The sequence below is a fragment of the Sminthopsis crassicaudata genome, chromosome 3 (assembly GCF_048593235.1).
Source record: "Sminthopsis crassicaudata isolate SCR6 chromosome 3, ASM4859323v1, whole genome shotgun sequence".
In the NCBI taxonomy this organism is placed as follows: domain Eukaryota; kingdom Metazoa; phylum Chordata; class Mammalia; order Dasyuromorphia; family Dasyuridae; genus Sminthopsis; species Sminthopsis crassicaudata.
Window position 1 is genome coordinate 252,327,585 of NC_133619.1, and position 18,527 is coordinate 252,346,111.

The 18,527-nt window shown below is 32.2% G+C and overlaps 1 protein-coding gene across 6 annotated transcripts in view; it reads left to right on the top strand.

The window, feature by feature from the left end:
• Positions 1 to 18,527, top strand: part of LOC141561187 (multidrug resistance-associated protein 1-like) — a 109,070-nt gene that overhangs the window by 67,526 nt on the left and 23,017 nt on the right. For all 6 annotated transcript variants that reach the window (XM_074300428.1, XM_074300429.1, XM_074300427.1 and 3 more), the window contains 3 exons: positions 9,240 to 9,407; positions 12,001 to 12,163; positions 13,856 to 13,928. In XM_074300428.1, coding sequence (XP_074156529.1) covers positions 9,240 to 9,407; positions 12,001 to 12,163; positions 13,856 to 13,928 — 404 coding nt within the window. The remainder of the gene's footprint in view (positions 1 to 9,239; positions 9,408 to 12,000; positions 12,164 to 13,855; positions 13,929 to 18,527) is intronic.

Consider the following 18,527-nt stretch of genomic DNA (forward strand, 5'->3'; position numbering starts at 1 on the left):
TGCACAGAAAGAGGATTTGTATAATATCCTCATGTCAAGGGTACTATTCATGTATCTGACAGGAGAATAGCATTCAAATTACAAATATTATGCTCATGGATATGTGTGTATTTGTGTATGTGTATGTGTGCTAGCTTTTAATTCTTAAATACATTTTACAAATATATTACTTATATTACACATTAAGAGACAAGATATTGTTGAGAGAATCCTAAACTTAAAAGGCCTGTGTTCTCAAAGCTTGACTATTAAGATATTATTGTGGGCAAGTTATCTCTAAGGCTTCATTTTTCCTTATTTAAAATGGAATAATAATATACTACATTCATAAAAACTAAGGAGGTTGTGAGAAACGTTTTAAAATTTTTTTTTATTTCTTCCATGAGTTCTTTTTAGTTTGTTCTGAAAGCATTTTCATTTTTCTTTGAGACTTTGAATATTGACATTTTTTACATTGTTATTCTCTTTTGAATTTGTTTTGATCTTCTTTGTCCCTATATTAATTTTCTTTGGTCAAATCCTTTTTTTTTTGCTTATTTTTCCAGACTATTTCATTTCTTTTAAAGTGGATCTCTGTTTGTAGGGAGGGGGAACTTTCCCATGAGTGTGGCAAAACCCCACTTTCCCTAATGACTCCAACAAGAGAGTCAAGAAAATGGTTGGGCATTCTACAGGCAGATCCAATGCCAAGCAAGCAGACAAGACCCGAAGCCCCAAAAACAAGATGCTTGGGAAAGTTCTTTGGAGACTTGAGTTCAATTTTTATCTTTATCAATTACCTTGTAACCTTGGGTATCATTTTTAGGCCTCATTTATAAAATAAGGAGCTTTGCTATGGTCACCTGTTAAGTTCCTTCTAGTTTTAAATCTATGATTTTATTGAGTAGTGCCTTTTCCATAAAGTGAGAATGAATAAAGAAATGGATCATTGGATTTCTGGGAGTCAAAAGGGCAAAGTAAGTAATAAAACATCTGAATTACCCCAAATTCACCTCTATTCTAAAGACCATGAGATCATGGAATAAACTATTCTGAAAGGCAAAGGAGCTAGAACTACACCCAAAAATTCCATACCCAGGGAAAGTAAGCATGGATATGGTCATTTGGTTAAGTAGAGAGCTAATAAGCTTTCTTGATGAAAAAGAATAAAACTGAAACACAAATTTGATCTTCAATCACAAGAATTGAGAGAAGCATAAAAAGCAAAGAGAAAAACTAGAGATTCCATAAGGCTAAATTGTTTGCATCTCTACTTGTAATTAAGAACAGTATCACTATTAGTGCAGTTAAAAGACAAATACATGGACAAAGAGTGTGGATATAAGGTGACTTTAATGAGATGATATCCTAAAAACAAACAAACAAACAAAAAAGCCTTAAGAGGCAAGAAAGAGGATTGTACTGCAAATGAAAGAAAGGGAGAGATAATATGGTGTAAATTATCTCACATAAAGAGGTATCTAAAACAGTGCAGAAGAAGATGGAAGTGGGGTATAGTCAGCATTACTTGCATATTGCTCTCATTAGAAATGATTCATAGAGGGAATAACATACTCATCAGTTGAGTATAGAAATTGATCTTAGTATATAGGGAAGTAGGAGGCCAGGAGGACAAGAACATGAGGGACTGACAGAAGAGAGGGAAGATTGGAAGAAGTGATAGTCAGAAGCAAAACACTAACATGAAGGGAAAAGATGAAAGGAGAGAGTAAAAAGGATAAATAAGAAGAAAAATGGGATGGAGGGAAATACACAGTTAATAACAACTGTGAATGGGATCGGAATTAATTCAGCTATAAAATGGAAACAGGGAAATAGAAGAGAGGATTAAAAACAGAATCTTACAAAATGTTCTTTATAAGAAACACACCTGAAGTAGGGAAACACACAGAGAACAAAGAACAAAATTCTGGAACAGAATTGATTATGCTTGAGTTGAAGTTAAAAAAAAAAAAAAAAAGCAGAGATAGCTGTCATAATCAGAGACAAAAAAAAAGTAAAAGTAATTACATTAAAAGAATTAAACAAAAATACATCTTGCTAAAAGGTATTAAAGGAATATCAATATTAAGGATATATGCATCAAGTTTACACTCCCTCCTATTGCCTTTGGGTAAAAAAATTATTGAGCTAATATGTAAAACCAGGACTTAGTTTTATAAAAACAAAATCAAACAAAAAACAAAAATAGAGAAATCACTTCTTAATTTAATTAAGAGAGAAAGAAAGAATAAAAATAAATTATCAGTATCAAAAAAAATTAAAAAATAAAATGCATCACTAATGAGAAGGAAATTAAGGCAATTATTAGGAACCATTTTGTGCAGTTATATGCCAATAAATTTGCCAATCTAAGTGAAGTGTATGAATATTTACAAAAATATAACTTGCTCAGAATACCAGAAGAAGAAACCAAATACTTAAATCATCATATCTTAGAAAAGGAAACTTAACTATCAATTAACTCTCCAAGAAAAAAATCCTTAGTGATTGTGTTTGTAAGAACGTTCTACCAAACATTTAAAGGATAATTAATGCCAATACTATACAAACTATTTGGAAAACTAGGTAAAGAAGTCCAACCAAATTCCTTTTATTCCCCATTACACAAGGCTCCCCTAGAAGAAATTAAAAAGGTTTTTTAAAGAAAGCTAGAAGAAAAAAAGGGAAAGGAAACAAAAAATTTTCAAGAGGGTTTGGAAAAAGCAACACAGAAACTATCTGAAGAAAATTCACTACAAAATAGACTTAGTGAAATGGAAAAAAACATATAACTCATTAAAAATAGATTAGATAAAATGGAAAAAGAAAGCAACTCTCAGGAAAAACAGAATTTGTGAAACAGAAAAAGAAAATAACTCCTTAAAAAACAGAACTTGTAAAATGGAAAAAAAAAAAGTTCCATGGAACAAAACAACTCATTTAAAAATTCAATTCGACAAATACAAAAAGAAGTTAAAAAAAAAGTAATGAAGAAAATAATTCACTAAAATTCAGAATGGAACAAATGGAAATGAATGACTCATGATACAACAAGAATCAGTCAAGCAAAACCAAAAAGTGAAAAAAAAATAGAAAAAAAAATGTAAAATACCTAACTGGGAAAATTACTGACCTGGAAAATAGATCTAGGAGAGAATATCTAAGGTTTATTGGACTCCCTGAAATGCATGATGAAAAAAAGAGCCTAGACACTATTTTTCAGGAAATCATCAAAGAGAACTGCTTGGATGTCCTAGAATCAAAAGGTAAAATGACCATTGAAAGAATTCATTAAACGCCTCCTGAAAGATACTTCAAACTTAAAACCCAAAGGAATATTGTGGCTAAGTTTGAGAAGTCTAAGACCAAGAAAAAATATTATAAGCAGTCAGAAAGAAATAATTTTATTTCAGGGAAGAAGATGAACATTCAAAGAAACTGGTGAATTCCATTTATTTTAGATGAAAAAACCAGAGCTAAACTAAAAAATTCAACCTCCAAATATAGAGTTCAAGAGAAGCATAAAAATATAAAAAAATTTAAAAAAATTTTAAAAAAGGCAAAAAAAACCTCTTGAGAACTGTATCTCTGTTATGGACATTCCTCGAGAGTACATGTATAATCTGATTTTACTGTTATAATATAAAAAAGAAACTAGAGATGGAAAGGGGCTGGTAATAGGAAAAAAGGGAAAAGTGGAGATAAAATGAGGGAAATTACACTCAGGAAGAGGCAAAGAAAACATATTATAATTGAGGGAAAGAAGGGAGGGTGATGTGAATCTTAATCTCATCAGATTTGGCCCAAAAAAAGAATATTAGATATATTTGGTTTCACTGAGAAAAACTATTGAATTAATAAATAAAACTAAGAGTTGGTTTTATGAAAAAACAACAAAATAGATAAATTTTTAGTTAATTTAATTAGAAGGAAAGAGGAAAATCAACTTGTTAGTTTCAAAAATGAAAAGGGAGAACTACCCACCAATGAAGTGGAAACTAGAACAATCATCAGGAGTTACATTGCCCAACTTTATGCCAATAAATTTGACAATGTAAATGAAATGGAGGAATACCTACAAAAATGTAGATTGCCCAGATTAACAAAATAGGAAATAAATTACTTAAATAGTCCCATTTTAGAAAAAGAAATAGAATAAGCTATTAATCAACTCCCTAAGAAAAAATCACCAGGAACAGATGGATTTACATGTGAATTCTACAAAATATTTAAAGAACAATTAACTCCAATACTATATAAACTAGTTGAAAAAATAGGGAATGAAAGACTCCTACCAAATTCCTTTTATGACACAGACATGGTACTGATACCTAAACCAGGTAGGATGAAAACAGAGAAAGAAAATTATAGACCAATCTCCTTAATAAATATTGAAGCAAAAATCTTAAATAAAATGTTAGCAAAGAGATTACAGACAATCATCCCCAGAATGATATACCACGACCAAGTAGGATTTATACCAAGAATGGAGGGCTGGTTCAATAGTAGAAAAACTATTAGCATAATTGACTATATCAGTAACCAAATTAACAAAAATCATACGATTATCTCAATAGATGTAGAAAAAGCATTCAACACCCACTCCTATTAAAAACACTAGTGAGTATAGGAATAAATGAACTTTTCCTTGAAATAGTCAGTAGCATCTATTTAAAACCATCAGCAAGTATCATATGTAATGAGGATAAACTAGAACCATTCCCAGTAATATCAGGGATAAAACAAGGTTGCCCACTGTCACCATTGCTATTCAATATTGTATTAGAAATGCTAGCCTTGGTAATAAGAGAAGAAAAGGAGATTAAAGGAATTAGAGTAGGTGAGGAGGAAACCAAATTATCACTTTTTGCAGATGATTTGATGGTATACTTAGAGAACCCCAGAGAATCAACTAAAAAGCTATTAGAAATAATCCACAACTTTAGCAAAGTTGCAGGATGCAAAATAAATCCATATAAATCATCAGCATTCTTATACATCACTAACAAAATTCAACAGCAAGAGATACAAAAAAAAAGCCCATTTAAAATAACTGTTGATAACATACTATATTTGAGAATTTATCTGTCAAAGGAAAGTCAGGAACTACATAAGCAAAACTCCAAACCACTTCCCACACAAATAAAGTAAAATCTAAACAATTGGAAAAATATCAAGTGCTTGTGGAAAGGTTAAGTGAATATAATAAAGAATGCAATAACTAATCTATTTATTTAATTCTATACTAATCAAACTCCCAAGAGCTATTTTACTGAACTAGAAAAAAATCAACAAAATTCATCTGAAAGGACAAAAGGTCAAGAATTTAAAAGGAATTAATCAAGAGAAAAGCAAATGAAGGTAGCCTAGCTATACCAGACCTAAAACTATATTATAAAGCAGTGGTCATCAAAACCATTTGGTATTGGCTAAGAAATAGAGAAGTCAATCAATAGAATAGGTTAGGTTCACAGGACAAAATCGCCAATAACTATAACATCTAGTATTTGACAAACCCAAAGACCTCACCTTTTGGGATAAGAATTCACTATCTGGCAAACACTACTGGGAAAATTGGAAACTAGTATAGCAGAAAGTTGTTGTAGCTCCACACCTAACACCATATACCAAGATAAGATTGAAATGGGTTCATGATCTAGACATAAAGAATGATACTATAAACAAATTAGAAGAACATAAGATAGTTTACCTCTCAGATTTGTGGAGGAGGAAGGAATTTGTGACCAAAGAAGAACTAGATATCATTATCGATCATAAAATAGATAATTTTGATTATATTGTTTAAAAAAGTTTTTATATAAACAAAACTATTGGAGACAAGATTGGAAAGGAAACAACAAACTAGGAAAACATTTTTACATCAAAAGGATCTAATAAATATATGATTTATATAAAATAAATATATAAATTTATAATAGTTCAAGCCATCCTGCAATTGATAAATGATCAAAGGATATGAATAGAAAATTTTCAGATGAAGAAATTGAAACTATTTGTAGCCACATAAATAGGTGCTTCAAATCACTATTGTTCAGAGAAATGCAAATTAAAACTCTGAGATACCACTACACACCTCTCAGATTGGCTAAGATGACAGGAACAAATAATGATGAATGTTGGAGGGGATGTGGGGAAATTGGGACACTGACACATTGCTGGTGGAACTGTGCATGGATCCAACCATTTTGGAGAACAATTTGGAACTATGCTCAAAAAATTATCAAACTGTGCATACCCTTTGATCCAGCAGTGTTTCTACTGGGCTTATATCCCCTTTATATTGAAGAAGGGAAAGGGATCCACATGTGCAAAAATGTTTCTGGCAGTCCTCATTGTAGTGGCTAGAAATTAGAAGCTGAGTGGATGCCCATTAATTGGAGAATGGCTGAATAAATTATGGTATACGATTGCTATGGAAAACTATTGTTCTTTAAGAAATGACCAACAGGATGATTTCAAAGAGGCTTGGAGAAACTTACATGAACTGATGCTGAATGAAATGAACAGAAACAGGAGATCATTGTAACAAGAGTATACGACAATCAATTCTGATGGATGTGGCTCTCTTCAACACTGAGATGATTCAAACCAATTCCACGTGTGCAGGGATGAAGAGAAGCATCTACACTCAGAGAGAGAATCATGGGAACAGATTATGGCACACAACATAGCATTCTCACTCTCTGTTGTTATTTGCTTGCATTTTGTTTTCTTTTCTCAGATTTTCTTTTTCTTTTTTCTTGATCTAATTTTTCTTGTGCAACAACATAACTGTAAAAATATGTATACATATATTGGATCTAACATGTATTTCAACATATTTAACATGTATTGGACTATCTGACAGTAGTCAGGGGGAAAGAGGGGAAAATTTGGAACAAAAGGTTGTGCAAGGGTCACTGTTGGAAAAATTACCCGTGCATATGTTTTCTAAATAATAAACTTTAATAATAATACAAATTTTAAATAAAATACTGGCAAAATTATAGAAATATACCAAAAGACACTATGATCAAATGGAATTTATATAGGAATGCAGGATTAGTTCAATATTAGAAAAATTATAGGCAAAATTGACCTTTTTAGTAGCAAAATTAACAGAAATAATATGATTTTCTCAATAGATGTAGAAAAATCCTTTGACAAAGTACAACATGTAGCCTTATTGAAAACAGTCGAGAAAATAGTAATAAATGGGGCTTGCCTTAAAATGATAAATAAAAGAGAAAAATTTGGAACATAAGGTTTTGCAAGAGTGAATGTTGAAAATCTTTGCATATTTTGAAAATAAAATGCTATTATTGCTAAGAAAAATGATATACCCACATAAATCATGAGCATTTCTATATGTTGTCAACAAAACCCAATAGCAAGAGATAAAACCTGGCAGATGCACTGTTTGGCATTAATGTGATGGACTACTAAAAACGGAGAACTACTAGATTGCCCAAGAAGGGACAAAATGACCTAGTATGGAAACAGAGCAGGTCAAATTCCTATGCCAATCAGAGTAGGATCAGACTTTTGAGTAACCCCTGTACTTGTTGATTAAGTGAAAAAGGGAGTCCCAGTATTTTCTTTAATCAATCATTGTTTATTGTGCCAGTTGTGGAAAAATGTTTTGTAGTAACAAGAAGAAACTAAAATTCTTGTATAAGACTAAGGATTATTTTGAGACTTTTTTCTTTGCTTTCATAATTAATATTTTTTGACAAAAATACTAGGAAAATTGGAAAGCAGTATGACAGAAACTAGATATAGACCATTATTTATTATATGTGTGACATTGAAATCTTTTTAACTCCTCTGAGATTTAATTTTTTTTTACAGCTATTTTTTAATAATAGTTTTTATTTACCAGATATTTGCATGAGTAATTTTACAACATTGACAATTGCCAAACCTTTTGTTCCAGTTTTTCCCCTCCTTCCTGCCCCCCCAGATGGCAGGTCAACCAATACATGTTAAATATGTTAGATAAATACATACAAAATAAATAAATCAATTAAATACAATATATGTACACACGACCAAACAGTTGTTTTGCTGAACAAAAAGAATTGGACTTTGAAATATTGTTAATTTAGCCTGTGAAGGAAATCCAAAATGCAGGCAGACAAAATTAGAGGGATTGGAAATTCTATGTAGTGTTTCACAGTCATCTCCCAGAGTTCTTTCGCTGGGTGTAGCTGGTTCAGTTCATTACTGCTCTATTGAAACTGATTTGGTTCATCTCATTGTTAAAGATGGCCTCATCCATCAGAATTGATGATCATACAGTATTGTTGTTGAAGTATATAACGATCTCCTGGTCCTGCTCATTTCACTCAGCATCAGTTCATGTAAGTCTCTCCAGGCCTTTCTGAAATCATCCTGTTGGTCATTTCTTACAGAACAATAATATTCCATGATATTCATATACCACAATTTATTCAGCCATTCTCCAATTGATGGGCATCCACGTAGTTTCCAGTTTTTGGCTACCACAAAGAGGGCTGCCACAAACATTCTTTCCCTTCTTTAAGATCTCTTTGGAATATAAACCCAATAGCAGCAATGCTGGATCAAAGGGTATGCACAGTTTGATAACTTTTTGAGCATAGTACCAAATTGCTCTCCAGAATGGTTGGATTCGTTCACAATTCCACCAACAATGTATCAGTGTCCCTATTTTCTCACATCCCCTCCAACATTCTGCATTACCTTTCCCTGTCATTCTAGCCAATCTGACAGGTGTGTAGTGGTATCTCAGAGTTGTCTTAATTTGCATTTCTCTGATTAATAATGATTTGGAGCATCTTTTTATATGACTAGAAATAGTTTTAATTTCTTTATCTGAGAATTGTTTTGTACAGCTATTGTGTTGTTGATAAGAGCTAATTCATTCAGAATTAATCCTTATACAATATTGTTGTTCTGTGTATGATGATCTCCTGGTTCTGCTCATTTCTCTTTGCATTAGTTCAGGTAAGTTTTTCTGGGTTTTTTTCTGAAATCTTTTTGTTCATCAGTTCTTATAATATTCCATCATAATCACATACCACAACTTGTTCAGCTATTCCCCGGTTGATGGACATCCCCTCAATTTCCAATTCTTTGACACCACAAAAAAGAGATGCTATAAATATTTTTATGTACACAGACCTTTTTACATATTCTTTTGAGTTAGGTACATATGCTTTGGATTTTAGTGAAAATCTGACATAGCCATGCTTTTTTCCTTATTTCCCTTACAGGGTGTGAATATAAGTGGAGGTCAGAAACAACGTGTAAGCCTGGCCAGGGCTGTTTACAATGATGCTGATATCTATCTCCTTGATGATCCCTTATCTGCAGTTGATGTTCATGTTGGGAAACACCTTTTTGAAAAAGTGATAGGATCCTCAGGAATTTTGAAAAACAAGGTATATATAGCAGGAACATATCTTGCTTTCCTTGCCCTTTGAAAGATCTTTTTAAGTAACTCAACATTATTTCAGGTAGCAGGGTTTCAAATCAGAAATAAAACAATCCCTGATCTCAAGAAGTGTATTTTGCTAAGGGTAAGGGTGTTTAAAACATGTTTACAAAATAAATAAAAAGTAATTTTTAAAATGAGAGAAAATTAAAATTAGGAAGTAATAATTTGGCTAAACTTTTATAGAAATTATATTGAAGGAGTAGAGATAAGTAATTGTTGTCTAAGGGTGAGAGAACTCTTTTTAAAAGTGGTCAAACAATTTGCAAGTTGGAGGAACAGTTATTTAAGTAGTTTGGTTGAAAATTTTTTTTGTGAAAGAGAGTAATATGAAACATTTGAAAACAGAAACTATATTATGAAGAGATTTAAATGCCAAGCTGACTTTGCATTTAATTATATAGGCCATAGGTAGCCAGTGAAGATTTTTGATATGTTCAGAAAATGAAAGTTGTAAGCAAATTTGGTGGAAAGGTACTAGGGGGTGAAAATGGGGGTGATGGGATTGAAAGTGTGCAAATCAATAAAAGGCCTATATAGGAGGGCAGCATTTTAGTTGTTAAGAAAAAAAAGACAGGGAGATGGAAAATAGAGACAGAAAGTATTTGAATGAACAAACTCCCTATTCCAAAAGGATTAGGCAACTATAAAACTATTATTTTAGGCAAGGAGAAAGATTTATCTCTTTCTCAGAGACTAGAGCTAATGAAAGATAAGGGTAGAGGACTTTTAATGTAAAAAGAAACGATGATTACACAGATCTTGTCTTCTCACATAATATGTATGTGTTTAAAACAGAGTAATTTTCAATTCTATAAGTAAGAATCTATTGCTGAATGCCTGATCCCTACTTCTCAGGGTGATTAACAGTAAGAGCACTATTTTCTAAGAAAGATGGAGTGATTTAGTGTAGAGAAGTTAGTGCTCCTACATTATCAGTAGGTCCTAAGAAAGGAGGTTTAAGACTCTAAATACAATCTGTCAGAGGGAATGAGTTTCCTGCTTTAACTAGTATAGTAATAGCATCTTTTCTAATCCATATTCCTCAGCAAATTTATTTTGTTATAAGAAATGTACTTTTATGGTTTAAAGTTTCATGAGAAAAAATAGAAATGATTTTCTAATGACAACTTGGAAGCAAGGTCTTCAGTACCCATATATGTATTTCTCTGGAATCATTGACCCATGAAAGTCTGCACTTTCTCATCCTGAAGAGTGTGGGAGGAGGATTTGAATTTAGTTTAGGTGGGGAAATATGGACAGTTCCCAGTATGATTTGCCCTTTTGATTTGAGGATTTGAATGAAGGAAAAAAAAATAGGTTTCTTGAATGATGCTATTCTGAGAGTATATAAAAGGAACTATCCAGGAATGAGTCTTAGATATAACAATCAGGCTTCCTACATAGTTCCTTACTGATGTAGATTGAAGTTCTGGGGCTGAAATGAAAGGCAGAACTGATCACAGTGAGCAGAGAAAATGAAACCTTTAACTGTCTCTTATCTCCCTCTCTCTGTCCCAGAAAAGCAAATGTTGATTCCAAAGTTATCTTGTTCTTTAAAATTCATCCAAATTTTTGTTTTAATTAGTTCAAAAATGTTTGTAGCAGTTCTTTTTGTAGTGGCAAGGAACTGGAAACTGAGTGGATGTCCATCAGTTGGAGAATGGCTGAACAAGTTATGGAATATTATTGTTCTGTAAGAAAGGATGAACCCATTGATTTCAGAAAAGTCTGGAAAGACTTACATGAACTGATATTAAGTGAAGTGCACAACCAGGAAAACATTGTACACAGCAACAGCAAGATTGTATGCTGATCAACTATGATAGATTTAGCTCTTCTCAACAATTCAGTAATCCAGGGAAATTCCAATAAACTTTGGATGAAAAATGCCATCTGCACCCAAAGAGAGAGAATTATGGAGAATGGACGCAGATACTATTTTCACCTTTTTTTTTCTTTTTTATGGTTTTTCCCTTTTGTTCTGATTTTCTTTACCAATACGACTCATATGGAAATATGTTAAAAAATGAATGTACACATGTAGCCCTATCAGATTGCTTACTAGTACAGGGAGGGAAGACGTACAAAGGAAGGGAGGAAAAAATTTTGAAGCTCAAAATCTTACAGAAATGAAAGTTGAAAACTATCTTTACATGTAATTGAAAAAATAATATACAATTAAAATAAAATTTAAGAAAAGAAATAGGGGCAGCTAGGTGAGAGCAAATGAGAAGTCTTTGCAAAATTACATGAGAAATTTAAACTGGTGGAGCAGCTAGTTGGTGTAGTAGATAGAGCACCAGCCCTGAAATAAGGAGAACCTGAGTTCAAATCTGAACTCAGACACTTAACACTTCCTAGCTGTATGACCCTGTGCAAGTCACTTAACCCCAATTGCCTCAGGTGGAAAAAGAATGAAAGAAATATAGGTTTTATCTTGGGCACACTGAAACACGATTAATTGCATCTTTTATAAAATTATATTATTTCTACAAATTATAGTCATTTATTAAAAAATGAAACATTCTTTATTTTAGACACGCATTTTAGTGACACACAACCTTGCACTTCTGCCCCAGATGGACCTTATACTTGTAATGGAAAGTGGCAGAGTTGCACAAATTGGAAGTTACCAAGAATTGCTGCTTAAAGGAACAGATTTTACCAACTTGCTTCAGATTTCCAGTGTTTCAGAGAAAGGTAAAGACATAATGAAAAGTTATTACATAGCTCATTGTATTTGTGTGTTTTTTTCAATCAATAGCTTTGTGTGTATATGAATGCCTACGTGGTTTTTAATATTTTTAAAACCCTAAATTAGAACATTGGTTAAAGTGGAAGCAGGCTGGGAATCATATTATATAAGTAAAATTGATTTAAGTTGTGTCTATGATTTTAAAATGTTGATTTTAGAAAATAAGAAATATTAAATGGGAATTAGAGAAGTTTCTGGCTTCACTTCAGCTTTCCCATCAAATTTGGAACTCCAAACCAAAAGCTCCTCCTTCTTCAAGCTTTTGCAACTAGCAGTGACCCTGTATCACTGCTTTTGTACTCACCAAGTAAATCTGTGCTGATTCCTTCTCATCCAGGGCATCAGCTTTGCAGCACAGCTGGACCTGATGTTCCTAATAGAAAAAATTCCCTCAGTTTTCCTGCACTCAGACTCTCTACTACATAAACTGTCCACAAAGTGAAAGTTCCTGTGGTTCAGGCTGAGACTTCCTCTGAAACCAACTAGTCCCAAAGCTCCTGGTTTGCTGTTTCTGTGGAGATAGCCTGGAAGTGTATATACTTGACAGGGTTAAACCCTATTCTGGGATCCCTATTCTGCCCAAATCTTATTTGTTTTTCACCAATCTATGTTCATCATGAGGAGCAATTTTGTTTTGTCTGTGGGGGAAATATGGAGAGCTTGAAATTTTTTTTTACCTATCCCACCATGTTTCAAAATCCTCCTCCAATTAGAATTCTTTCTAATTCTATTTAGAATTATATGGAGATCCTTTGTTCTCAATTCTATTTGGGAGTGGAATGAGAACCTACCAAAGAAAAACAGCTTGTTTCAGGGTCTGAGATGCCATTTTTTCCCATTAAGCCGCAAGATTCTCTAGATATCTCATGTAAATGAATGGGAAAGCAAGAATGGAAAAGGCTAGATGGAGATGGCATAAAGCTATTTTTGTTAACCTTAAAGTATTTATTCCAAACTTTATGTATACACAGCTATCAACAAGTTTATCTAAACTTTGAATTAAAATTTTTTTTTAAAGACTTTGACTTGGAGCAGCTAGATGATGTAGAGGATAAAGCACCATTCCTGAAATCAGGAGAATCTGAGTTCAAATCCCACTTCACTTCCTACCTGTGAGACCCTGGGCAAGTCAGTTAACATCAACTGCCTCAGCAAAAACAAACAAACAAAAAAGACTTGATCTGCCCTACATTAATTTATAAGTTAGCAATAGTTTGACTAATGTCAATAATCACAAATACTCCAAAAAGTTTAGTTAGCATTTGACCCATAGAAAAATAAAACCCTTCTTTGCTCTTTTTCTGTTGCAGAACTTCTGTATGCAAAATTGAAAATTTCAAATTTATATGGAAAATCAAGGTAGAACATCAGCAATAAATACAATTATCCTGGGACACCTATGGACTTAGAATATTAAAATTTAGCAACTAGAAACTCATCTTCATATTCTTTAGCCTAACTTGTCTTTTAACATTATGAAATTCAATGACATTTTTCCATTATTTTTATGTCTTGCAATGTTTATTTTCTACTTTTTATTCTAATCTATGAATCCAGGACAATTTCAACTAATGACCATCAGCTAATTTTATTGTTACAATTGAAATAATTCATATATTTATCATCTTTCCCTACAGTTTGCCCTTCAAAAGAAGTCAATCAAAGAAATTTCAGAACAATATCTAAAGACAAAATAATGGAACAAGCTAGGTAAGCACTGGAATAATTTAACACTCAGAACAAAACTTAATTTTTAATTATTTCATTGTGTGGCATCCTAAAAAGGTGAAACAACTACATATTATCAAAAGAGCTGATATTATTGTTTCTAATTATAGAATCATAGAGTTGAAACAACTGAAAAAATTATTTTCCATACAATGCAGAAATCTCTACAATATCTGTGACATCATTCAGCTTCTTTATAAACATTCATAGTAATAATAAGAGAATGTCTGTATAATACATCCTATTTCTCTTTTGGAATAGTCTAATTCTTAGAAATCCTTTTCTCATGATGAACCTACATATCTCTCCTTCTAATTTCCATTCTTTGGTCCTAGCTCAACTTCTGAATTCTAACCTTTTTTAACATGACAATTCTTGAAACATTTGAAAACAGCTGCTATCTTGCCTCTAAGTCTTCCCTCTTGCATGCAAAATAACACCCAATTCTAACAATGTTTTCATTCACTTTGCTACAATTATCATTATCCTCTGGACACATTCAACAATCTTTCTCAAAATGTGAGCCCAGAAAGTATAAGATTACACTATTTTTTATTCCTAGAAGGCATACTTTCTTAATGCTACCATATCTTAATGGGTATTGTATTTAAATAAGTGCAATTTAATAACGTTTTTTCACAATTGTGTCACACTGTTGACCAGATTCACAGTGAACCATCAATTAAATCAGTTATCCTAGCCATCACTCACTTAGCTTATCTTTTTTTAATTCATTTGAAAAACTTTGGATTTGTCTCTATTAAATCTCTTTTTTGTTTCAACCCATTGTTTCACCCTAGATTTTTAAATTTTTATTTTGTCAACCACCATATTAATCATGCCTTTTACGTCTGTGTCAATCACAGTTTTCATAAACATAGTTTCTGTGTCATCATCCAAATTACTGATACACATTTTGAACATTTTAAAGTCAAAGACTTAGCCTCCAACATAATAGTGAAGATACTAGTCTAGATACTATGTTTGAATAAGTTTTTCAAATAGCTAGAAATTCACATTAATATCTATTCTACTTTTCTCATCTTGAATATAAAGGTTTAAATTCTGGTTTAGATGCCTCTGTATAATTCAACTTTGACCTAGAATGGAGCTAATAAAAAATACAATAAAGAAGGACTGAATGATTTCAATGGACTAGAGAAGTGATAGTCCCCAGTAGAATCTGCTCTAGTAAGACTTCACATATTGTGTAAGGTTTGGATGCCATATTTTAACTAGAAAGTATCCATTGTGAGAGAAATGAAATCATATCATTTAAGGCTTGACTGATGGAACTAGTAAAGTTTACCCTAGAGAAGTGAGGACTGGTAGGGAGTTCAATAGTGGGATTTTAAAGATGATTAACATGAAAGAGATAAAAATTCATTCTGCTTTACTCATTCTGGGCAAAACTAGGAACAATTGAGTAGAAGTTACAAAGAGTCAGATTTAAGCCACTTCCAAAGGAAAAAATAACAAACAAAAAATCTTTCTAACAAACATAGCCATGTGAAAGTAAAATAGACTGCCTCAGTATATAGTGAACTCCATTTCATTGATAATATTCAAAGCAGCAGAGACTGGATGATTACCTGTTAAGCATATTGATGAGAATAGTTGTGCAGGAATTAGATTCATCACCTGGTGATGATCCCTTTCAAGTCTCAGATTCTGTGATATGTCAGTTTATTAATGTGGTGGAAAAAATCTAATAATAGCACCCAATTTAGGAGTAAATTATGGAAGAAAAATACTATTTAGTTCCTTGAGTTGTATAACTAGTTGTGTTACCTAATGCAAATATACTAAATTGTGATAGGTTGTCCTAAGTTTAATCAAAACTTGATTCTTGAACTTTTCCCTGTCCCTCCTACCTGAGAACAGAATATGAATTGTATTATGAAATTATGATTAGATTTTGAAATATGAATTGTATGTGCATATATATGTAGGTATACATATATGCATATGTGTGCATGTGTGTATCTTTTCTTTTACCATTTTATTCTTCCTTAATAATCTTTTACTTTTATTGTTCTTCACACCTCCTCATTAGTCAGATGTTGCAACCTGCTCATTTCTCCATTGCCCTCTATGTGAAGATTACTTTTAGTTCTTCAATTAAAATAATATCTTATGTCTTGCTGCCATATAACAATGTTGGTAAAATGTTAGTATTGAAAAGACAGGCCCTTTACTTTCATACAAAGTTTGGGGTCAGTAAAATAATTCAGTTTCCCATACTTGTTTTCAATTCTAGACCCAATTATATTCTTTTATATGCATGATCTAAGTGAATGATGCATGTTTGTACACACATATGAATATATATTCACATATACACATTTATATGATATATATATATAAATACACATTTTTTTACTATTAGAAAAATATATGCAGTACCCATAAAAATGCTTGTGGAAATGTGAGCCAAGGCATTCTTCACGCACTTGTTTTTTTGTATTTGAATGGACAGGCAAAACTCTTTTGAAATTTTATATATGTGTATGTGTGTGTCTTCCAAGTAGCTCTGGCCTAAATTCTCCACATTTTAAAAGTTAAATTTCAATATGCGCATAACTAAGGGTTATATGTATGTAACAAAAGAAAACTTAAAGTTAGATTGTAAAGAAACTAGAAAGATTGGTAAAATATTTTTCATTAAGGTAATTTTGGGAGAGGATGGAACAATTTCCTCCAATTAGTTAGAAGTAACATTAATAATCCATTAGGCTTTACCTTGTTAATCACAAAATCATTGAGAATAATAGGCATGTAAAGTTTGTCTAAAGGTCATACAATCCATCCCTCTGCTTTCTGCATAGTTTCACTTCTTGATCATTGACAGATGGGTCTTTATCCTTTGCTTCAGAGCAATGTCTAGGAAAGAATCACTCTGTCCCTCTGTCTCTTTGTCTCTCTATCTCTGTGTCTGTGTGTCTCTGTCTCTTTCTCTGTCTTTTTGTTCTTAAATAAACATATAAGTCATAGATCGATTTTTCTTCAAGGAAGGGAATTTAAAAGATTCTTAATCTATTAATGTGACTTTAATATCACTCTATTTCCTTGTCTATAAACTGAAAGGGTTAGAGCAAATGTCTTCTCAGGTTCCTTCTAGCTCTAAATGTATATTTATAATTTTGCTTTAGAGTTCAATTAATTCCCAAGCATTAAGTAAACATCTTAAATGCCAAGATTAGAGAGCTAATTGTTAGCCCCAAAACTTGGAAAACCTCGTAGAAGAGCATGGTGCCAGTGAACAGCTTTTCCATTTTTTTTCTCTGCTTTGCTTCCTATTCATAACATCAGGAAAAAATTAATACACATTGCTTTATTAATCATATTGGGAGAGGAAAATCAAACAAAAGGAGAAAACAATGGGAAAAAATTTTAAAAACTGAAAAAAGAAGTGAGCATAGCATATGTTGATTTACATTCAATCTCTTTAGTTCTTTTTCTGGATGCAGATGATATTTTCTGTCCAAAGTCTATTGGGATTGCTTTGGATCACTGAACCACAGAGAAGAACCAAGTCTTTCATAGTTGATCATCGCACATTCTTGCTGTTATTGTGTCCATTGTATTCCTGGTTCTGCTTGTTTCACTCAGCACCAGATCATGTAAATCTTTCCAGGTCTTTCTAAAGTCAACTTGTTTATAATTTTCATAGAAATATAATATTCCATTATATTGAATTGGAAACCAATGAATTGGGTAGGAATTTTTATCATCTAAATGATAGCAAATGGAAATTATGTATGATAATAATAAACAAAAAGAAAGTAAAGATACTTAGGAAGTAGTGCAATGACTTGCAAGGGACAGGATAGTGCTTTTTTCACATTGTATTTTAGTAGATTTTTAAAATTATGTGTAAAGACTTTTCAGCATTCATTTTTATAAGATTTTGAGTTCCAAATATTTTCCCTGCTTCTTCTCTTTCTTCCCCAAGATAGTAAGCAATTTGATATAGGTTATACAAGTGAAATCATGTTAAACATATTTCCACATTGCTCCCTTTTTTAACACAAGGGGAAAACCATAAAAAAATGAAAATGGTATGCTTTCACCTGCATTAATACTACATTGTTTTTTCTCTGGATGTGGATATAATTTTTCATTCATGAATTTTTTGGCATTATCTTGGATCATTGTATTCCAGAGAAGAGGTAAGTCTATCTGTGTTATCATCACACAATGTTGCTGTTGCTATGTATAATGTTCTCCTAGTTCTGTTCACTCCACTCAGCATTAGGTCATGTAATTTTCAACATTGACCCTTGCAAAACCTTCTGCTCCAAATTTTCCCCTCCTTTCCCCTACCTCCTCCCCATAGATGGCAAGTAGTCTAATACATGTTAAATATCTTAAAATATATGTTAAATATACACACATTTATACAGTTATCTTGCTGCGCAAGAAAATTCGGATCTAGAACTTTCTCTACCTATTCCTAATGCCCTGACCTTAAATGCTAAGGACTACTGGATCTTGCCATTTACCCTGGAATTGACTTTACTATCTTCCTTTATTAGAATCTGAACTCCTCAAGAGGAGAGAATGTTACATTTTTATTTG